The 25,281-nt window shown below is 38.5% G+C and overlaps 1 protein-coding gene across 1 annotated transcript in view; it reads left to right on the top strand.

The window, feature by feature from the left end:
• kcnb2b (potassium voltage-gated channel subfamily B member 2b) overlaps window positions 1–23,995 on the top strand; it is a gene marked incomplete at its 5' end in the record, with an annotated part of 113,843 nt that extends 89,848 nt beyond the window's left edge. Inside the window, 1 exon segment of the mRNA NM_001200070.1 lies at window positions 21,971–23,995. Within this exon segment, the coding sequence (NP_001186999.1) occupies window positions 21,971–23,839 (1,869 nt within the window). The 3' untranslated portion in view covers window positions 23,840–23,995.
• Window positions 23,996–25,281: the final 1,286 nt, after the last annotated feature.

Below are 25,281 nucleotides of genomic sequence, written 5' to 3'. Positions count from 1 at the left end.
GATATGCACACTATTTACCCACTACATTTACACACTATACATACACGCTAGTTATACACTGCACTTACATGCTACACTTACACACTATCTATACACATTGCAATTACACATTACACATACACACTACAGTTACACATTATTCATACACACTGCAGTTACACACTATGCATGCACATTACAGTTGCCCACTACACTTACACACTACTAGGTATGCACACTAGTTACCCACTACATTTACACACTATACAGACACACTGGTTACACACTACACTAACACACTACTAGATGTACACACTAGATATTACCCACTACAGTTACACACTATACATACACAATAAATAACCCACTACAATTGTTCACGCACATAAACATTACAATAGCCCACTACACTTACACAATATAGTTATGCACTAGACTTGCATACTATAGTTGTCCACTACACTTACACACTAAACATTCACAAAACAGTCATCCATTACACATACACACTACGATTTCCCATTACACTTACCTGCTATAGACGTCCACTACCCTTACACACTACACATACATGCTACTAGATGTACACACTAATTACCCATTACCGTCACACACTACACTTAAAACACACACTAACATCACCTTGTTGGCCTGTCCGCACATGAACATAATACGTTAGAAATGATTTTCATCTTCATCTAAGCCGAGCTCACAAAGGCTTGATGTTGGAAAAATCCTCCTGATATAATAATGTAATATGGCTAATATTTAGCAGGTTGTTGGTGTGAACATGTGACAGCAGAGGTGGATGTTATATTGGATTTTGCTTACAGGCCTGAGGAAGAAAGTGTGTAGGAGGATGAGCACAACTCCCCCTCTACACCAGATGTCAAGTGTTAGTGTATTATCAAAAACGCGAGTGTGGCCAGTCTTTCCCCGCAGGCAAATGTGAAAATGTGTGTATTACTCACTTAACAACATGATAAAATATTTTTCAGCCAAACTGGCTTCCCTAGAAAACCCACACATATAAATCTATTTATCAAATGATGAATTCACTTGAAATGTTCACTTGCTTTCCTATAAAAATGTACAAATATCTATTAGACATCTCAACTCCATCATTCGAATCCTTTCACATATTTTGTTTCATATGTGACATCAGAGTAGTGTATGTTCTCTTCTCCATAATCTGCTTGCTAACTTTAAAAAGATGCTCCAGCTCCCCTTAAGTGTTGTAGTCTAGTTTAATGTTTGTCCCGTTAGTGTTGCCACCAGTAGTTCAGCACTGTATTGTTTCCTGAGCTGGAGTCCTAATCCGTCTGTCAGGCTAGCAACTCGGAATTCTGCTTGTTTACAATTACGAGTACAAATTGATCCTTAGCCAATAAATCAGATCTTTGCCCCATGAACTAAACCAAGTGCTGACAATATTCATTTGGTGAAATTAAGTTCTTTAGAAGGGTCATGGATTGAGGAACCATCACCAGATTGTCTGGAATGAATTCATAAAGTAGTGGTGGTCAACAGGGCTGAGGTGGATATGATTAATAGAGAAATGTAACCACATTAAATAAATGCTTTAAATAATTTCTAAGCACCACACTATGCACCACAAAAAATATATACAGTAAAGCTGGGTTTTGGTGGAAATTTATGATTTTAATCATGCTGAAAGTGTATTAACAATTAATATGGATTTGTAGTCTGTTATAATGCAAAGCAATTTTGTAGATTAAGTTGAAGTTTTGCCATAGTTGAAGTTCATAGTTCAAGTTGAAGTGCCCAGATGATTCAAAAGTAATCAGATTACTAATTACTTTACTTTCACATTACTTTCAAAGCCTATCAAACCTACAAAAATACACTACAAAGTGAAACTCACTAATTTCCACTCGCATCAATGTATGACATGATCAGAAAAAGTCGGATTTATCATAAAACCTGCCTCGGATGTTGTCACTGTTTGTAGGACAACCAGACCGATAAAATATCAAACTTTTCTAACTAGGCTAGTTTGGTGTCGCTAGCTAAGGGGAGGCACAGCTAAGCTATCATTGTATGGGTTTAGCTGCTACAGTGCCATGCAAAGTTCATTATCTTTCCTTCTGCTCTGATTGTGTCATGTTTACATAAACTGGAACTCATATAGATATTTAGTTCTCCTGCTCAGCATGAGAGGATGATACTGTTTCAGTTTCAACCCCTTTACTATTTAAAAAAAAATAATGGGTGTATATCCATTTTTCCTCACACTGATTGGCAGAATTGAGAAACTGTCAGCCAATAAGACGAGTATTTCTGCGCATTTCCCTGTAAACCCTATCTGATTAGTCTGGCCTCCGTTCACTGAAGATATAAAATTACGACACCGCCATCTTATTTTACTGACGTTCAGTTACATAGAGACAAATCGCTCCAAGTGGAGAATTATTTGGAGCTTAAGAAAAAAAATCTTCGAGGCTACAGCCCCGAATGCCCAGGCCAGGTTACGGACTCCAGAAGGCCTCTGAAGGTGTGTTGTGGTATCTGGCACCAAGATGATAGCAGCAGATCCTTTAAGTCCTGTAAGTTGTGAAATGGGGCCTCCATGGATCGAACTTGTTTATCCAACACATCCACACAGATGCTCGATCGGATTGAGAACTGGAGAAATTCGGAGGCCGAGTCAACACCTTGAACCCTTTGTCAGGTTCCTCATACCATTCCTGAACAATTTTTGCAGTGTGGCAGGGCGCATTATCCTGCTGAAAGACGCCACTGCTATTAGGGAATACCGTTGCCATGAAGGAGTGTACTTAGTCGGCAACAATGTTTAGGTTGGTGGTACGTGTCAAAGTAACCACCAACCACCGACCACATGAATGCCAGGACCCAAGGTTTCCAAGCAGAACATTTCCCAAAGCATCACACTTCCTCCGCCGGCTTGCCTTCTTCTCATAGCGCATCCTGGTGCTATCTCTTCCCCAGGTAAACCACGCACAAGCACCACATGATGTAAAAGAAAACGTGATTTATCAGACCAGGCCACCTTCTTCCATTGCACCATGGTCCAGTTCTGATGCTTACATTGTAAGCACTTTCAGCAGTGGACAGGGGTCAGCATGGTCACTCTGACTGGTCTGCGGCTATGCGGCCCCATATGCAGCAAGGTGCAATGCAAAAAGGTGTTCTGACACCTTTGTTGACCATTATCCACTTTTCGTGTTCAGTCTGGGTGCTGCTTAAATAGGCACCATTTTGGGCAGGGATGGACAGGTCTTGTTCATAAGGCAACATTACAGTGCTATTGTAAAATGTCCCTGTTCACTGGAGAAACATAAAGTTCAGTGTCAGTGTCGTTCCAGTTTTAGAACAGGGAAAAATCCTATTGTTCATAATGGACACTTTGCCATTTGTTCCCTGAGTGTCTTTTCTGCATTTTTCTTTCTTTTTTTTTGTGTTAGACCTCTTTCAGATGAGAAGTTCAGAAAACCCTGTAGAAAAAAAAAACGTAGCATGCCCTGAAATCTACACTATGTTGATGACATTAGTAGAGATTGAGGAATAAAGCGCAGTAACATGATCTCTAAATTGCTTCCATCATTCTGTAAGTGTTTTCACTCGGCTAAATGGAGAGCAGCACTGCACAAACCACTCTCACGCCCTGATTCTGTTGAGTGACAGGCGTTCCTGGTTAACCAGAGTGAGGCTTAGACTAAATGTAATCAGTCAATAGCAATCTTGTTCATACGATATCGCCACAGCAGTTTAGCTAGTTTGTGGGAAACTTGACTCCTGTTATAATGACATACTTTTAATAGTTAGCTAGCTTGGTAACATGGGTAGCTACAAACATGAGTAGCTACAAAATAACAGGTAGCTACAAAAGTAACAGGTAGCTACAAAATAACATACCTACAGGTAATATCAACATTAGCTAGACTAAATAGCTAAGTACTTAGCTAACATTAGTGTAGTTGGGTAGCTAAACTATTAAAATTGTGTAAGTGAAACCAGTGTTTTATGCTAAGCACAGTTGTGCGTATTTTTTCTTTATGCTAATGAACAATGGATCATTCAACATAAGCATACATTTAGCTGTATTTTTCAGTGTTGAAATATAAATTATAACTATAAAAATCCACCACCAATCCAGAAGCCACATCGAATCCACAATGCAATCCAGTTCAGATTAGCTTGCTCTCACTCACCTGCTTTTCTGCCTCACCTGAAATACCTGGGGTCAAACCACAAGTTTGTCTGGTGATTTGGATAGTTAATAATTGGCTCGCACTTACGTCCATCTGCCTCCGCCCTTGTGACACTTGATGTGTACACTGCGAGTGAGGAGCAACACGGCCTCGTTACTAATAGATCGCTTCCCTTATAATAAACGACAGAATTTACATTGCAAATACAGCATATAAAGACAATAAACTGGAACTAAACTAAATCTTTTAAGCACCTCGCACCAGTCTCCCCAAGCCAGTCCATTTTTTGATGATACTACCTTTCTAAAATTCATACACTAGATCAGGGGTGTCCAATCTTATCCGGAAAGGGTCGGTGTGGGTGCAGGCTTTTAGTCCAACCAAGCAGAAGCTACACCTGAATCTATTGAAAGCCAAGATCTACTGAATAAACTGGTGGATTTAGGTGTGGCTCCTGCTTTGTTGGAATGAAAACCTGCACCCACACCAGCCCTTTGCCGGATAAGATTGGACACCATTGCACTAGACGGTAGAGTACATAGTGCATAGTGTAAGTGTATAGTATGTCATTTGGGACACAACTTTAGTATTTACTCTCTGATGCGTGTTTTTGGAACAGAAGTAACATAATGAGTAAATGCACCCCGTGCCGCGCGCAGACCAACTAATCGATAATGTGATTCGTTGAAAACAATTTTCATAATTGATTATTATCGATTTTATTGATTAGTTGTTGCAGCTCTAGATCATATACTCATTCGCTTCTTTAACTCTGTAGTAATGCATGTACGTAAGTACCCTGCTGTATGTTATTACATTATGTTAGCTAATATACATCTATCCATCTATCCATCCAACCTCCACACCACTTATAATACAAAGGGTTGGGAGGAGTCTGGAGGTTATCCCAGGGAAGGCGGAGACACACTGGACGGGGTGCCAACCCATCACAGGGCATAATCGCACACACATGCACACGCTATGGACAATTTGGAAATGCAAATCAGCCTAAAGTGCATGTCTTTGGACTGGGGGAGGAAACCAGAGTAATTGGAGGAAACCCCTCAAAGCACGGGGAAACTCCACACACACAGGGCAGAGGCAGGAGTCGAACCCACGCGAGACAAATGTGTTAACCGTTAAACCACCGTACCCCCATGTTAGCTGTTATTTTTTTTAGCCAAGTCAGTCAGGGAAGCTTCTTGAGTCACACTGTCACTCATTGCTGTTGGTTGTCGCCACATCATTTCACTTCTGATTTGCAAGTTTAAACTCGGCCCAGCTAAATTATAAGTCCTGGGACTCCGCCCGTTTTGCTTCGCCGACTGTCACTGTAAATCACATTACAACTCTTACTGAAAACTAATGATTTCCGGCTGCTGTGTCGCATCAGCATGCTGACTGTATAAATTCAGAAACAATCGAGGGGGTAAAGGAGAATCTCTTATCTCTTTTATATGGAAATTCTGTTTTAAGCTGTATGATCCTTGTTAAATCCAGGGAGACAGCATTAGCACCCAACTTTAGAGTATAGCTGAATTCACTCAAAGGCTAATTGTGTGTGTGTTTGTGTGTGTGTGTGTGTGTGTGTGTGCGCTCGCATGTGTGTGTGTATTCGCATACTGAGCAGCACAGCAATCCAAATATGGCTGTTCTCTTGCTCGCTCCATTTAACCAAACCGGGCTGTCACATTTTCATATAAACACGTAAAAAGCACTTTGTTTATGAAGCTCAAATGGAAACACACTCCAGTGTATTATTCATCATATTCGCCATGTTTATAGTCGTAAAACTGCTTCCTGGCGCTTTGTTGGAACTGAGAACAGATTATTGAAAACTGAGTGGAAACATCTATATGAAAGCTTAAAGCCATTGTGCTTGTTGTTTTTGGACATAGTTCTGTGTGTGTGTGTGTGTGTGTGTGTGTGTGTGTGTGTGTGTCTAAACCGTCTTGCTTCAGGTGTTGTCAGTCATCCGGCCAAGTGCGAAGCACCTTTTCCTCCTTCAGCTTATAGAACAGGAAGCACTTCTCTCTCTCTCTCTCTCTCTCTCTCTCTCTCTCTCTCTTGTGTTACACCAGTAGAAGACTGAATCTCAGTCCATCAATCACGATGAATTCCAGAAAGTCTTCACTATTCGTTTTTAGTGTGTAAGGGTTTAATTTCAATATCAAGTCCTGTTTAACCTGTTTAACCTTCAGTCCCATTCCCTCCATTATTTCCTCTCCCAGCTGTACACACACACACACACACACACACACCCGCAATTAGGAAGAACTCCTGAGCTCGGATTGTTGACATTAAGAGACGATTGAGGATTTTATTGCTTTCTAACGAGGTTAATGTTAGTCTTGTGAACACAATCTACAATACCACGGCTGAGTAATTGATGTCTACATGCATTTCTCCTTTTTCAGTATAAAGTGGGTGGGGCTAATCTTGTGTAAGCTCAACACTGGTGTCTGTATACTTCCCATGCTGTTTTATCTAAACTGTTTCTACTGGTCATTTCATAGAAGGTAAAATATGGCATATTGTTTCCAAGGGTGTGTATTGCACAGTCTGTAAAAGAAATACTGACATGGCCAGAGATACTCTGGTAATAATTACATTACTCCAAGTCCCTATGTAAAACTAATCCAGTCTGAATAGGGTCTTATTGTGATAACTGTGTTTGATTGGTTGTTTGGGTTGACTGGGTGTTTGATTGTTTGATTGGGTTGACCACCTAGCTGTTTTGGCTCATGGCAGCGCATATACAGTGTATCAGTGTCCTCAATTCCCTCAATCAATTGAAACACTAATTACCTCTTATATGTGACCAACAATTTTAAAAATGTTGGTACTTGACAGATATAAGCCTTTCTACATGTTGAGCAATCGTCCACTTAGCTTGCATAGTTATTATTGCACCTAAACAATGGGAACTGCAACAGGTGCTAATTGAGGCCCATCGGGGCAGGAATCACGCTGCCCATGCTTGGGGAAGGAGCAGTGGACACTACTGTTAATAATTTTAAAAATGATATATTTCGTCTAGCCACAATTTGGCCCTTGTCAAAGTCACTCAGATCCTTACGCTTGCCCATTTTTCCTGCGTCCAAAACATCAACTTCGAGAACTGACTGTTCACTTGCTGCCTAATATATCCCACTCCTAGACAGGTGCCATTGTTACAAGATAATCAATGTTATTCACTTGACCTGTCAGTGGTTTTAATGTTGTGGTTGCTCGGTGTGTATACATTATATTGAAAAGATTAGGAGAGAGGAAAGGGGGATTGTAGCACTGATTTCTTTGGGCTAGTTTCACACTTTTGTGTGGTTTTTTAGATGTATTTGGGCTGTTTAATGGTATTACCTCATACATTACATAGTAAGTCTAAACGCACTCAACTCGAACTGCTAGACTGTATACTGGATGAATTTATGTTGTTGAGTTTTTTGTGATTGCTGTGGCCAAAAATGCTTGATATTGCTGTGACTTTTTCAAAATTTGCGATGCAACTTTTTTAAAAAAAAATTTGGTGGAAAACGGCTTGAACTGGCAAAATTGCAAGCGCACAAATTGTTTTTCACAGCCTTTCACAGAGATTTTTTTTTTTGGAAATTATGAGACCGTTTAGCTGTACTCATGTTCGACATGTGGATCGGAAAGGGCTTTGGCTGAATGTGCGTCGTAACGACGTCACATGACACATCTTGGACCAAATCTGCGGTAATTTTGAAAAATTGCAAGCTCCTCCGAATTTTGCGGAGTTTGCTTGATTTTGTGTTCATTTCTGCGATCGCAAAATCCAGGAGGGACCGATTGTAACAGGGTTGCTCTAAAAATTCGGTGGATAGTAGATTAAAGCATAAGTCACATGTGATAGCTTCTCGACTTAATTTAGTTCGCTCTACTCCACCACAATCTGTCATTTGTCGCTGCTGACACCTACGATTGAACAAATACACAAAGCTGGTATTTGGGCAACATTTTATCAGATTTTGATTTCTGTTATCCTGTAGGGAGTCAGTACAGATCAATACAACATTCTTCTGACTTATTACGTTCATCCTAGGGTACGTTTACATGAGTGGACGATGTACAAAAAATGGAAGTTTTTCCTTTGCGTTTTTGAAAAGTTTCACATCCAGACAACAACGTTGTCAAAACGATCCCAGTTCACACAGATCTGCAAAAATGACAAAAATGCTGTATTATGCATGCCAGGCCAGTAGTTGGTGATGTAACTTTGTAAAGAAACACTACGCGCTTACGCACATCAGCATTCATGCCAACGTGTCTTCCATATTGATCCGGGCAAGACTGCCCTATAAACAAATACAAGTAAACGTGGGAGCTGTAGTTTTTGTGGATAAAAAGCACAATAACGTTTACATTTCTCAAACAATTTCAATGGTTTATGATCTACGTGGAGTACAAAATAGTTCTCTCTCCAGTTACTTAGAATCTCCATAGTTAGACTTGGATAATGGTTCATTATCATAAGGAATTGTGAAATCTCACACTTGTCAAGCGTAGATTCGACTTATTTTCCGCGGTTATCAAATGCTGAGACGTCCCTAATGTAATATAATTGAATGTACATGAAATGTGCATAAAGTTTTTTTCATTGTGCAAATAGATTTTTTCTGTCTTCAACCTCATCTTTTAGCTTTTCTTGTGCACCAGGTCAGAATTCCGTTAACTTAGCTCTTTCATTTTTAAAGACGGAAATAAAATCTAAATAGTGCAACTTTAAGTACTAATAATTGACCACCCTTGTACCAAAATTGAACAAAATCGGCAAATACAAATCAAATAGTGAGACACTGGCAGTCAGTCTGCTTTCTATATTTTATTAGCAATAAAATGATACAGATATACTCCAAAACAGACAATTACAAAGATAATTATAAGATTTTAATATCTTCCGCTGATGTAGATGTGGGTTAATAATTTGCCTTATGTAACAAATACGTCTGATGGTAGTAGTGATGCAGTAAATCTACACTTTGCTGGAGAAGTGAAAATAAACAAAATCTTGAGCAGCACAAACAGTCCTGTAGTCCGCCATTGTAGCTTTGAAGGTCTCACGTGCATGCCTATAGACTGAACACGTAATACGCGTGCGCATGACGTCATCGTTTTCACAAATTCTCACAAATTTTGGTACGTTTACACCAAGACGATAACGGCATTGCTTTGTAAAACTTGCCCTTTCAAAAGTTAGCATTTTCAGGCCCCAAAACGTCGTTGTCGTGTAAACGAACAGCTAAAGCGCATAAAAAGATTTCCGTTTTTAGCTGAAAATGGCCCCCTAGAGTGAATATTTTTATCCTGATGGGCGTGGTCTCGTCCAGGAAGACTCCACTCCCATTGTGCCATATTGCACAAGGGCTCACTGAATGTTGTGACAAGCAATAAAATGATGTAAATTATATGCTATAACCTTCACAGTCAGATTTCAAACCAACTGAACACTTATGGGAGATTTTGGAGCGACATATTGGCGCATGTTAGTGCTTCATCATCAAAACACCAACTTTTTTTGGCAAGAACGGTGTTCATCACTTCAGTTCACTTCCAGGGACCTGTAGAATCTGTGCTGAGGTGGACTGAAGCGGTTCTGGTGGCTTACTAACACGTTGCGTAAGCTTAAGTTTAAACTTAGCTTAAGTTAAACTTAGCTTAATTTTAAGTTAGCTTAAATGTTTTTTTTGTTTGTTTTTTTTTAAACAAAGTCTCTTACATAGGCTTTAATTATTTCGTTCAAGCTGCACCATTTAGTTACAGTCAGCTAGCTAGTTCTGATTCATTACAGAGAGTTAGTGTGCCAGTTCCAGCATACTGAGGAAAAACAATTAGCATTAGCTAAAATTAAGTATTAGCATGGTGTGTTCTCTTTCCAGTAAGTGACTTTCTAGCCTTCTCCTTTGTCTGAAATTCCTTTCATGCTCTGTGAATGGGCAGCTTTGAAATCAAGTGTGTTGATGAGGCTCTTTTAAAATTCAACACACACACACACACACACACACACACACACACACACACACACTGCAGTCTGATTCATCAGGGTTTTTTTTTTTTGCACTGTGCTACTCTCATTATCATTATTCTACTTTACTTGCTTACTTCTTAGTAAATATAGTAAATATATATATATATATATATATATATATATATATATATATATACACATTATAAATATTTAGTGTATCATTAGAGGGTGCAAGTCTTAGCATCTGGCTGGGTTGGTAGGTAAACACAAATATTAGCATCGCTGTGTGATTTGAATTTAAATGTAAAGCAAAGCAGAATTCAAGAATAACTCTAGTTGCTAGCAATGCATTAAAGTGAAGAGAGAGAAAGAGAGAGAGAGAGAGAGAGAGAGAGAGAGAGAGAGAGAGTGTACTTATACACCTTGTCCATACTAAGTGAGGACATCTCAGGATAATGGTAATAGGATTGAACTTCTATCTTTAGTAAGGACATAAAAAGGTTGTTCACACTTTCCCGGTGACAGGAAATAGCAAAATAATCTCTTACGCCTTCATCATGCCAAAGTATTATTATTATTATTATTATCCATCCATCCATCCATCCATTTTCTGTACTGGTCATTCTACACATTGTCACGGGGAGCCTGGAGCCTGCAGGGAACTCGGTGCACAAGGCAGGGGACACTGGACAGGACCATTGCAGGGCACAATTGCAGACCCATTCACACACTATGGATAATTTGGAAACACCAATCAGCCTACAACACATGTCTTTGGATTGGGGGAGGAAACATGTAAACTCCGCGCACACAGGGTGGAGGCGGGATTTGAACCGTGGAGGTTGCCCCACCTTATTATTATTATTATTATTAGTAGTAGTAGTAGTAGTAGTAGCAGTAGTAGTAGTAGTTGTACCAGAATATGATGTCATAATGGGTGTTACAACAGCTGACCAATCAGCATCTTTGTTCAAACTCATACTTAGCTTAACTGCAAACTCATTAGAATCTTAATACACACTCATTATAAAGGTTTTTAAACTCTTCCACACAGAACCAATCCTGACTCTGTGTTTAAGGACATTTGGAGAAATGAAATTAAACCATATGTGAAATGAGAACACAGAGCAGCTTCCCTCACAGCAGCGTCACATCAGTAGTCGAGTGAGATAGAGCAATGTTTTTATAAATACAAAAAAGTACATGTTCATGTTACAGAGCCCAGTTTTCCAAAAGTTAAGACTGTCCTAACTGTTAGAGAGTATTAAATACCTTCACTATTTAACAATTATCTTTGTGCTGTGATGCTTTAGAAGAAAAAAAAAACACCCCATGTTGTTTCAGAGGAGCAAGAGAGAATATCGTGTTGACTTGTGTTTGTAAAAAATTAACCCAAGGAGGTGATGTTGGTGGATGTCCCATTCCCTCCATCTCTTTTTTCCACCCCATTCTATCCTATGACTTTATTAAGAAGATATTTCAGTCTCTCTCTTATTTCAAGCTCTCTCTCTCTCTCTCTCTCTCTCTCCCTCTCTCTCTCATTAGCATTTTATAAACAGCTCTACAGCAGTATGATGTAAACAGACTGTCAAGGTTTTTAGTTTACGAGGTGCCTAAAGCACTGAGACACTACAAATTACAGACTATGGGGAACAAGCTCTAATATATATATTAACGTGTGTGAACATCTAATGTATATATTACTATGACTGTTTATTCATTATAAAGTTGCATACAGAGAAGAACAATACTAAGGGTTTGAACCTTACACATCCTACGCATCAAATGAATCAAATTTGTGTTATGCTTTAAATGACTCAAATGAATCCTGCACATCAGTTGAATTTTCCACATCGAATGACTCAAATGATTCCTGAACACTGAATGAATCCAATGCATCTTTAAACATCAAATGACTCGAATGAATCTGTACATCAGATGACTCAAATGCATCCTGCACATCAAACGAACCAACTGAATCATACACATCCAGTGAATCAAATCTACGCATCAAATTAATTAAATGAAATCTACGTATCAAATGAATCTTGTGTCCTACATATCATATAAATCAAATGAATCCTACACAATCAAATGAAACAAATGATTCCTACACATTAGATAACACCAAATGAATCCTGCACATCCAATCAATCAAATTAGTCCTACACGTCAAATGAACCAAATAAACCCTATACATCAAATGAATCATACGCATGAAATGAATCAAATTAATCCTACACATCAAAAGAATCAAATTAATCCTACAGTTCAAAAGAATCAAATGAGTTCTACATATCATATGAATCCTACACATTGAATAAATCCTACACATCAAATAAGCCCTACACATCCAGTTAATATTAATTGAATCACATGACTCAGATGAAATTAGTAACAGTGTCTAGAAATAGGTTTAATGATCTTAAATTGGATTTTTTGGTAATCTAATAATAATAAATATATGATACAGATGACTATATTCCGATATTTTCAATTGCTAAGATTCTTTTTTTTGCAGTGTGGTAAAAGTTGCAATTCTTCGAAAAACTAAAATATAACTTAATATGACAAAAACATGCAGATTACTGTTCTATAAACTCAAGCAATTCTGACCAATCAGATGTGAGAATTGAACGCTGTGGTACAAAATAATCGAATAAATATCGATCCTGATTGCAGAGGTGCATGTTTCAGAGACCTGTTGCTACCGAGCTGAATTCAGCTTTCTGGTTCAGTCCTCTGTGTGTGTAGTACACACTTTCGGCTAAATTCACCATCAGGAAGCAGACCGAGTGGACAGGTACGGTAAATTATTGTGTCTTTGTCTGAATAGCATGCTGACGGCAGCAAAGGCTTCAGCCTTCACACATACATATATCATATTTCACTCCTGTTACAAAGGATTCTGCGCTGTAAGCTTGACATTTATAGGAGATGATATAAAAAAGGATACATGATTAATGTGATGGCAAGACAAGTCCAAAAATTACAGCGAGTGAAGAGAAAGATCAAGAGAGGGAGAGAGTGCACTCTAGTGACAAAATGTAACATATACAATTGGGACACATACATACATACATACATACATACATACATACATACATACATACATACATAACCAATAATCAAGTATTTCTTCTTTTTTGACTTGGAAAGTTCTTTTTTCTTCTTCCTGCATGACACAAGTGGACAGTCTTGTCCCAAACACAGCAGCTTTCAGTCTTCCACTGTGCACTGCCTACAGTGCTAGGTTTTCAAAGGTGAAAAGAGAGAGAAAAAGAGAGAGAGAGAGAGAGCTGAGAGAGACTGAAGCTGGATGAGTAGGTGTCAGTTTGTTATTCTTTAAGATTTTTTATCCCACACAGAAGGAGATGGGGCTTGTAAATGGTGTGTCACATTTTAAAAATGCAGTACATAGCCAGGGATGGAAGAAGCACTGAGAATATAATACTGTGGAAGTGGACGTATAGATAATGTTGAAGTGGAAGTAAACGCAGTTCAAAAGTACTTCAGTAAAAAGTAAACGTTTTTAATGTTTTGTCACAGGTAAGCGGGTTTTAGGTTTTCGCTTACTGTTAACAGACTACAGTGTGTGGCGGAGGAATTGTTTATTGAGAATATGATTCATATTAAATGACATTATGTAATAAATGAAATAAGCAATGTAACGTTCAAAGATTAGGGCATTCTATGGACGAAAGAATGGTTTAAGTGTCAGCGTTTAATTGGTTTTAAATGTTGTGCGTTAATATAGAACTCAGTTATTCTGATGTCTCAATCAGTCTGTACAGGATTTCCTAGAGTTTTTTGTGATCGTTGCGGCCAAAATGCTCGATTTTGTTGCAGCTTTTTTCAAAATTTGCGATGCAACTTGCAGAGTCTTTTTTTTTTTTTTTGCGGAAAACTACTTGAATTGGTGAAATTGCAATTGCACGAAATAAACGAGACCTTTTAGCTGTACTCATGTTAGACGCACGTGAATCGAAGAGGGTTCTACATGAATGCGCATTGTGATGATGTGACATGACGCGTCTTGGCCCAAATCTGCGGAAAGTCTGTGGCAATTTTTAAAAATCGCACGCTCCACCGAATATTGCGGATTTTGTTTGATTTCCCGTTAATTTAACCCAGAGCCTTAACCACCAAGGCACTACTGCCCTCAGTTTTAATAGCTGGTGTGTGGTGGGTGTTCTGGTGTACTATGGCTGCCTTCGCATCATCCAGGTGGATGCTACACACTAGTGGTGGTCGAGGAGATTCCCCCCCCATACTATGTAAAGTGCTTTGAGTGTCTAGAAAAGCACTATATAAATGCTTGATACCCAGACTGTGCTTGTTGAACGTAGCAGTTTTATTCACACACTGATAATAACAGTGAGCATTTACAGTTATGATTACATTTATATAGAAGCATAAAAACATAACTGAAAATAACACACACCAGCAAGCAGCATTCAGCTTCTGATTTGGAGCTTTTAAGATATTATTCAAGACACACACACACAGACACACACACACACACACACACACACACACACACAAGGACAAGAGAAATGGCCTGATCCACACCACCCACTGTCTGTCAACCTTGAGCGAATATCGATTGTGTATAAATTAGAGTGAGATATGAACTCGAATTGATATTGATTAATCATGCACTCGCACTTGAAGTCGACCAATATAGCATCATCACCTATGCCAAAGATAATGAGATTTCTTTTTAGCTGATGTCTCAAGTATTTTTTTTATTATTTTATTTTATTGGCAGACCTATCATATAATGAGCAAAACATTAAGCAGCATTACTGCAACTAGCTAAAACAAACTAGCATTATAGTAAACGTGCTAGCCACAAGCTAGCATTTTAGAAAACAGACAGCTAGGAATTAGGGTTGCATGGTATACCGGTTATACGGTAGTATCGCGATACTAAAGCGTCAAAATACCGCCGATGCCACTGTATTTTTTAAACGGTAGTACTGGCAATACGGTAATACCGTAAGTAATGCTGTATGTGCGGCAGTTAATACTATTTCCGCTAAAACGACACATCTCACTGCTTTTGCATAATACACAAAGTTTTGTGACACTTTAATGTTTCACATTTAACCTAAATTCTTTACATTAATCTTTAAAGTTTTCTTGTTTGCTAGCAAGCGAGCTAACGTTATGCTAACCACTGTGTGTAAATACTAAAATTAGTTGAAGCGTGTTAATGTTATGCTAACTGCTATGTGTAAATACTAAAATTAGTTGAAGCGTGTTAGTTATGCTAACTGCTATGTGTAAATACTAAAATTAGTTGAAGCGTGTTAATGTTATGCTAACTGCTATGTGTAAATACTAAAATTAGTTGAAGCGTGTTAGTTATGCTAACTGCTATGTGTAAATACTAAAATTAGTTGAAGCGTGTTAATGTTATGCTAACTGCTATGTGTAAATACTAAAATTAGCCGAGTTTGCTAGTAAGCGAGCTGACGTTCTCAATTTTATGATTTTGTTTCCAAATTCAGTTATTTATTCCTAACGTGTTCATGCTTAGTACTCTGAAGACAATTATTTCATTGCTCTAGGGAACAACAGATAGGTGGCACGTTGAATTAGCTGCTTGCCAATTGTATGATTGTTCTTGAGGTTTTTTTCCCAACAGCCAGTTATTCATTCTCATTAATAAAGTATTCAGAGGAACATTCACTTGGTCTGTTTTCATTTATATCTGTATATATATATATATATATATATATATATATATATATATATATATATATATATATATATATATATATATATATATATATATATGTATGTATGTTTATTTCTGTAAATTTGGTTCATTTTGTGATTTGAATTATGAAACAACATAATATCATGTGGTATCGTGATACTTCAGCTGGTATGTTATCGCAAGAGATGTTTATGGTATTGTGACAACCTTACTAGGAACTACTATTATAATAAACGTGCTAACACACCAACCAGCATTATAATGAAGAGTATCAGTATCAGTCTACAAACTAGCATCGCAAACTACCAATACAGCAAACTGGCTTAGCAGCACGTATCCTACTAGTCACCTAGCATTAGCTAGCTAGCTAAAATATAGCGCAAAGAACAAAGAAAAATCTGTGACTCTGTGTCTTCTTTTTATTTGGTATTTCAGCCTGTCAAAAAAAAAAAAAAGGTTTGCTATGAAATGAACAGTGTTAGCATGCTAACTAAAATCCACCAGGGATAAAAAGATCAATTAGGATAGATATGGGTGAAATCACTCACTTTCATCCAAAATAACTATGAAAATACAGAGAAACTCACCACCACTTCATATTAGTAGCAAACTACCAGCTATCACAACTGGTTAAAGATACAAACTCCACAATAAGGATAATTCAGCTGAAAATCATCTATAATTCACAAGCGTTCCACCAAATTAGAGAACAAATAAATGCCTGACCTGTTCAGTAAGATTAATAGTGTGACATTGAAGCCTTTTACCGACCCACTCCTGTTTACTATGTTTACACTCGCTCTCCCTTCATTCACTGCACCTCCGGTCAGTCACCACGCAGTCTGACTTCTTTCAAGCCTGAAGTTGGGGTATGATGACGTTTGACATATATGACCTTTCGTATGATGTATGCATGCAAATTTCCCACCAATTCTAACCTGACATCCATAACACAATGCTGTTACAGGATGGAATCATATGATACGGTATTTTTCTCCTGTGAGTTAATAATCATGTATCTTCATTTCGAACAAAATATCCTACACACTGTAGCTTTAATGCAAAAAAAAAAAAAAAAAAACAACCCAACTTTCTCAGATCCTATAGTGTTTTTCATCATGACCTTTCTCTTCTCTTGGATTTGGCCTTCAAAGCAAATAGCTAACCACTGATCCATAAAACATCGAACCCAGAAAGACCAACAGATCTGAGTGGCCAAGTCTCATACCGGTCTTATCTTATAAATATTGTAGTGTTGCACTGAGTGTATTGTAAAAGCCAGCATGCCGCGGACACGTTTCTGAAGACTTTGACGTGTGTGTGAGATGTGTGACACATGGCAGTTACTGTATGCTTCGATTTTAATATGCACTTTAATCCAGATTAGATGACAGTTAGATTGAAATGGCTTCCACGAACAGCATGGCATGATTATGGAGCAAATGGATGTTGTGTTAGGAAGATAGCTAACTCTATGTACAAACCAGTTACGCAAATAATTGTGAGTGGCAGTTAGAAACAAGGCGTGCCCAAACCGATTCATTCCAAGATGGAACTTTCATGAACTGGGGCTGCGTCCGAATATCCCTACTACCCTACTATACAGTAGTCGAAAAGCGGTATGCCAAAAGCATAGTATGTCTGAATTCTCAGTATTCATAAATATTCAGTATTCATAAAACAGTAGGTGAGAAATACCTGGATGACCTACTGTTTGTGCTGAGATTCTGTAGTATGGAAACAATGGACCCTGCATTATCCCATAAGGCAACGGGACTGGCGCGGAAGAGCTGTCCAAATCAAAAAATGGCGCAAGGCAGCTCTTTTCAAGTCTAAGGTATAAATCTAGGTATTAAATGTTGTTCCTTGTGGTTGAACCGTTTAACAACACCTGAGTAAATTGTTAGCGTGTTTAAACAAAACAATAAAAACAGTTTCCACATGTCTTTAAGTTTTTACGGTTATGACGTCATACGTCATGTGACAATGCCAACATGGTGGATGTAGTATGCCCAGATTGTATTCATACTACACACATATACTGATCAGTATGTACCGTATCGACGGCCAAGCAGTAGGTACTGAATCGAATGCAGTAGGTACTGTGACAGTGCACGATTTCGGACGCAACCAGTATGGCCTGCTTTCTTTCTGTGGTTGTGGAAATTGTCATGAAATTTAAATAGTGCCACCTGCAGTACTGAAGCATTCATATGTGACCCACCTATATATAATGAGTCTTTATTAATCACATATACATTACAGCACAGTGAAAATCGTTTCTTCGCATACCCCAGCACGTCAGGAAGCAGAGAGCGTTAAGGGCCTTGCTCAAAGGCCCAACAGTGGCAGCTTGGCAGTGCTGGGGCTTGAACCCCCAACCTTCCAATCAGTAACCCAGAGCTTTAACCGCCAAGCCACTACTGCGAGTTTGTATGCACGAGAAGGTAGCTTCGTCTTCACGCAGCCCTCTATGCTGAAGCCTTCCGTGGAATATAAAGTCCTCGGTATACTTCTTATGGAGTAGATCTTGATATTACTTTGGTGTCATGATTGATGATTGTGTAACAACTACAGGTGGCATGCAGAAGCTTCAAAAGCTTTGTCCCGCACGTGGCAGCCGGACGAGGTCTGTGGACGAGCTTGTAAACTTCCAAAGATGATTTCAGCTTCTCATAACCCTCACATACTTCATTTCACTGAGAGTATACCGATGTAGTGCTTTAGTGGCACATAAATCTCAAGCCCTTGTTTTTATGCGTCATCACTGCTTTTACGTGAAGCATAACCCTCATAGGAATTCGTTGAAATCACACAATCACACTTTCTGTATGCTGTTAACTTTGAAATCATAATCTATAAAGCAGTAGGCCATTTATTTACCGGATGTTTATTCAGGAAGGAAATGGCTTATGTCACATTTTTATTGAACTGTGCTTCGTGTGCACTGTGTTTCATTGACATGGTGTACAATTGTAATTGGATTTCATGTTTAATTGATGATGGTGTGTGGGAGTTTGCCTGAACTTCTCGCTGAGTAACTCCTTTTATTACTTTGAGGAACTCAATTATGACCTGGTAATTTGTTTAACTTCTTATGTTTCCTCCAATTTATTAATGAAACTTTCTTTAACGTATGTCTTCCTTTAACTTCTACAACTTTTTAACGACTGCTTATTTTATTAACTGCTTATTTAAATGATAGAAATGTAACATTTTATTCTATCGTTGGATTTCGAACTCATTTGAGTTCTTCCTTAAGTTGTTTTTTTTTTTTTTTTTTAACTTTCTTTAGTCGTCAACGTTGCGTTTTAATTTATTTACATATATATATTTTTTTAGCTGTTTAACTTTCTTTATTACTTTATCTCTCTTTCTTTTAGTGTCTTTCATATCTAAGCGTATCTAAATTCTCTTTATCTCCTTTTCATTCTTTAACTTTGCTTCTTCAACTATAACATTCTATCTTCTCGGCGCTGTCGGATTAACGACTCTGTTGCGGCTGTGTCTGAATCCTAATGCACTTCTGTATAGCTTTTCACTCACTAAAATCGTGATGCGCCCTAATATTCCTGCACTTAAGAGGTTCTCTTAAACCACATTCCTGCAGGAACGCAGACCCCCAGTGCATATCGGCTAATGATAATACTAACAGGTTTACTCTAAGTAACACTCACCACTGCTGTAGGCAGCACCTACGTACTCGTGTGTAATGAAATGTGCGACAGAAGAAGTTCTTTGTAAAGAAATTACACACATTATCTCCTTTAAAAGGATCTACTCTGGACAGTAGTGCAGTTGTAAAAAGCACTCAGTTGTTTCTGCATCTGCATCCTTGGTAGCATTTGCGATTTGAGACACTTGTATTAGGTGTAAGTAAGAAATCACTAAATATATTCATTATAAATCTGGAAAGCTCATGGAGAAAAGTTTTTATTTCAAGGCTAGGGGAGGGAAGTACGTTGGTTCAGAGGATAGCATTGTGAATAGTGTTGCTGCCTCACAGCTCTGGCTTGGACACTGTGGAGTTTCTGTGCATGTTCTCCATGTGTCCCTGTGGGTTTCCTCTGGGTTCTCTAGCTACAGTTCCAGGATGAAGCAGTTATTGAAGAGTAACGATTGCATTAATAAATCAAAGCTGCTGGGTGAACACTGAAAGGTTGTTTTTTTCGCACTTGGTGAGTTACCCTTGGAGTCTATTTTTGCCACGAGCGATGTGCCACCAGAAATGCAAAGAGCACAGCGTGACTCACCACTCATGAGAAAACAAAACAGTGGAGGAATGTCCCACATTGCTGGTTGTGCCTTACTGCCTTAGGGATAAACCCTGAACTTTTTGAATTGCAGGTGAGAGGATCAGTCTTATTGTGAAGGTTATAACAAGCTCTGCCTCAAAAAGTTATTAGGTTATAGAAAAGAATGGACTTTCAATCAGAAACTAAATGCATCCAGGGTGCCTCCAGGAGAAATGTGCATACAGTTCCTGACTTCCTAAAAAAAGATCCTGCATTGGAAACTCACCTTAATTTATACTGTTCCTGCAATGGAAACATAGTCACAGAGCACAAATCAGACATATAGTCATGTTTTTATATCTTGGTGGGGAGCAAATATCCACATGATGATACAATAATACCAATAATAATGCCAGTTATGAAGACATCCCCTATGAGGAAAGCCTTTTTTCCAGCTTTTATTTAAACAAAACAAAACAAACAAATATATATATATATATATATATATATATATATATATATATATATATATATATATATATATATATATATATATATATATATATATATATATATATATATAAAGATCCAAAAGGTTTTGTCACAAAGTCATTATTATTATTATTATTATTATTATTATTATTATTATTATTATTATTATTGCACCAGGTCCTTAAAAAACTCTTTTCAAAATCTGGAATGGGATGTTCAACTAAGCACATGTTCATGTGTTCATGTGTTCATGTGTCCACAAACATTTGGCCATATATAGTACGGATTCAATCAGAAATGTAATCACGATTCATCGAAAAAGAAATGTAACCACGACAAAAATGAAAAATACTTCTGGCTAGATGACAAGAAGTTACCCTACAACCGTGACAGATTCCACCTCGGCTGAAGGGACGACACAATAACGACACGATGCGTAAATATTTTAGCGTATCCTAAGAAATCGCAATTAGGTCTGTACAGGACTAGTGCTTTTTGTTTTTTGTATTGTAAATAACTTGTAGTTAACCTAAACTGATTTTTTTTTTTTTTTTTTTGCACACCTCCTTTAGCAGAATTCAATTTCAACACAGGAAATCGAGCATTAATGTAAGGGCATCATACTTGGCAAAAATCAATATTTGCAAAGAAAAACTAATGAGTTACATCAGATATTTTACCCGCAGCCATTTCGCCCACTGCGAGTCAGACAGCTCGTAATAATATAAAAATAATAGCGTAATCATCCAATGCCAGACACCAAAAACTATTTTTTATAAATCTATTAATATGCTTCAGGTGGGTGTTAGTTTTGAATACTTAGTATAAAAAAACACAATGCATACAGATAAGACAGACATTACGTACCTTCAGCAGTGTAAACAAGAAGCCTTGCATTTAAACAAACCCTTTTCCATGGTTTAACAAATATATATATATATATATATCTTCTGGGAGATATTTACATGTCTCCCAGAAGACAAACAATTTACACTGATCATCCTGTTGAAAAGTTTACATCCTTCTGGGTATTCATGTATCGTGTTACCTTCTTGAGCGTCATTGAATGTGTGTACCTTTAGTAATAGTTGTGTACGAGTCCTTCAGTTGTCCTCATTGTGAAAAGATGGATGTCAGCATCATATAGCCAGTGTGTCCTACATTACATCAGAGGCAGGATGTGATGTAGGAAGTGATTTTACAAGTATGGATCTAATACACACTGATCAGTAACGGTATTGCGGTACTTTTATGGACCAAAAATGGACAGAACTGCGTAATAATAAATAATGCTATGGCCACAGTATAGTTTTATATCACTTACAGTTTATACACTTTTCTTTTTCTCTCTCTGCAGATCTTGGCCATCATCTCCATCCTCTTTATCATACTGTCCACCATCGCTTTGTCGCTGAACACGCTACCTGAGCTCCAAGTGATAGATGAGTTTGGTCAGGCAAACGATAACCCTCAGCTGGCACACATTGAGGCTGTATGCATCGCCTGGTTCACCATGGAGTACCTGCTGCGCTTCCTGTCTTCACCCAACAAGTGGAAATTCTTCAAGGGACCTCTAAATGTAATCGACTTGTTAGCCATCTTACCTTACTACGTCACTATATTTCTGACCGAGTCAAACAAGAGTGTGCTGCAGTTCCAGAACGTGCGGCGCGTGGTGCAGATTTTCCGCATCATGAGAATCTTGAGGATCCTTAAGCTGGCGAGACATTCGACTGGACTCCAGTCACTTGGCTTTACGCTCAGGAGGAGCTATAATGAGCTAGGCCTACTCATACTGTTCTTAGCAATGGGAATTATGATATTCTCAAGCTTGGTGTTTTTTGCTGAGAAAGACGAAGACGCAACAAAATTCACAAGCATACCAGCTTCATTTTGGTGGGCCACTATCACCATGACGACCGTTGGGTATGGAGATATCTATCCACAGACTCTGCTTGGTAAAATAGTCGGTGGGCTTTGCTGCATCGCAGGGGTGTTGGTGATCGCTTTACCAATTCCCATCATCGTCAACAACTTCTCAGAGTTTTATAAGGAGCAAAAGCGTCAGGAGAAAGCCATCAAGAGACGGGAGGCCTTAGAGCGAGCGAAGAGGAACGGTAGCATTGTCTCGATGAACCTGAAAGACGCCTTTGCCAGGAGCATGGAATTAATCGACGTTGTGGTGGAGAAGAGTGAAGACAAACCATCCTTCGATAATCACCTGTCTCCAAGCAGGTGGGGAATTCCGAAGCGTGCTTCCTCGGATGCCAGTTTAAGACCATTTGATAGAAAGGTTGGATCACGGGAGTGTTTTAAAAGCTCAAGTCCACAGCATCTTAATGTTCAGAAGCTAGAAGAAATGTACAACCAGATGAGCAAAGCACGATCCTTATCAGATCTCGACAAGAATCAGAATGCTTCCGGGCCAAAGCAGGAAGCACAGAATGCCAAATCTGGTCGACAACGGAATAGACCTGTTTCAGATGTGCCACACATGGCGAGCACTGACAGTTTTGGAAGCTGTACTGATGAACTCAGAGAAGCTAGCAAGTTGACCCCTTCATCCAAAGACGATGATAAGCGCTCTGTGAAGAACACCACAAGTTTGGTGGAAAGTAGTAATCCAGTTGAGACACCATTGGACACGTTCCAAATTAGTCCTGAACAGAGAAGCCAATTCGATTACGCACCTAGTGGTCACGTAACGTATAACGAAGATGAAGAGTGTATTGTGGACGACAACACATTTTTAATTCAGAGCATTAACCCAGGCATGAGAGTAAATTTTCTAGAAAGTACAGATGACGTTCCTTTGACACCTCCAAGCACTTCCTCTGCTCAGGAACTCAGCATCAGTCTTCTGGAAGATGACAACTCACCGGAGCAAGAAAGCTCTACACCTTTTCCTGAATCAGTAATACTAGCTAGAATCCCAGAACAAGGACTAATCCTTTCTCCAAAGCTTCCTGTCGGCGATTTCCATCCAAACGAGACTTTATCGCTCCTCGAGGAACATGAGCGAGAGTCCACAGAGGAGGACATTGCTGGCACTTCGATTCCTTCACCCAAATTTACTGCACAAAACTGCACTCAGGACGGAGTGGGTGACAACGCAGAGGGAAAAACCGAAAGCAACCAAAGTGGACACATAGTAGACAATCACATGTTTACGCCAGAGATTCATCTCATGCCAGGAGACGGGGATATTTCACAAACTAGCATGTGAAACACTGGAAGATGAAAAAAAAAAAGGAGGAGGAGTAGCGAAAGATATTTTTGCATGGCATGAAAATGAAAAGGTCGTTATATTTGTGGCATTGTCTGCAGGAAATGTCGAAACAGTCTTCGAGGAAAAAGAACGTATTTATCTAAAAAAAAAAAAGAAAAAAGTATAAAAATCACGATCCTGCTGATTCATACGTACTCGACGAAGGAAGGAGAAAGAGCAGAGGGACAGAAAGAGCATGCATATAAAACTTATGTTTACGGTGCTTAGTTTGCTGAAAGCGCTTCACTGTAAATACACCGAGGACTGAATGATGCACATAGCCACAGAGGACAAAAGAAATTCAAATCCAACTTATTTATTTAAATACCGCGCTTCGGAGACTGAAAAGTTGCAAAACAGCAACGTACTGAAACATATCATTACATAGTAATGCAATGTGTACCATGACAGAGCTGTCTTTTTATTTTATTTTTATTTTATTTTTTAAGAGTATAGTCTGTGATATCAATAACATTTTGACTGGTAATTTGCAATTTGAGTTCATTTCAGATTTAATGACCAGAAATTAACTGTCACACTCGTTCATAAATATTTTTATGAGCAGATTTTCTTAGCCAGCTAGCTAGTTCTGGATGTTACTGAATGCTAACGAAACACCAGGCAGATAGCATAAGTCAGGTTTTGAATGTGTATAATAATAATAATAATAATAACAATAATAATAATGTTTAACAGAGATTTTTTTTTTTTTTTTTTTAGCAAGAAACACTAAACATCAGCATGATAAAGTGGCACTCTAACTCAGAGTCTGTACATCTCACCTGTTCTCATTTTCCATTCACTCATGCTAGCTAGCTTTCTAGGTAGAACATTTAAAGATATAGCAACTAGGATAACACTGAGCAGCTAACAGAAATTCTTAGGTAGACTGATGGCTACCTTTATTCGAGTTTTACTAACCGATCCTTTATTTCCTGACAAGAGGTGAGAATCTAATCTCACTCAATGTCCACTTTATTAGGAACACCTATACACTTGCAATTCGTGCAATTATCCAATCATGTGGCAGTAGCGCAGTGCATAAAGTCATGCAGATACAGGTCACGAGCTACGGTTAACGTTCACATCAAACATCAGAATTGGGATGAAAGAAAATGTGATCTGAGTGACTTTGACCATGACATGGTTGTTGGTGCTGGTTGATCAGAGTATTTTAGAAACTCAGAAGTCAGAGGAGAATGGCCAGACTGGTTTGAATTGACAGAAAGGCTATGATAACTCAAACACCCACTCTTTACAACCATGGTGAGCAGAAAAGTATACTTTGAAGTGGGAACAGCCTCAGTGAAACTGGACAGCTGAAGATTTGAACAACATTGGCTGTTTTCCCCCCCAATCTTCAGCTGTTCTTTTTGGGTGAGTTTGTGTCCACTGTAGCC

The sequence above is a fragment of the Ictalurus punctatus genome, chromosome 23, assembly GCF_001660625.3.
Source record: "Ictalurus punctatus breed USDA103 chromosome 23, Coco_2.0, whole genome shotgun sequence".
Taxonomy (NCBI): domain Eukaryota; kingdom Metazoa; phylum Chordata; class Actinopteri; order Siluriformes; family Ictaluridae; genus Ictalurus; species Ictalurus punctatus.
This window is presented reverse-complemented; position numbering and strand designations above follow the sequence as displayed.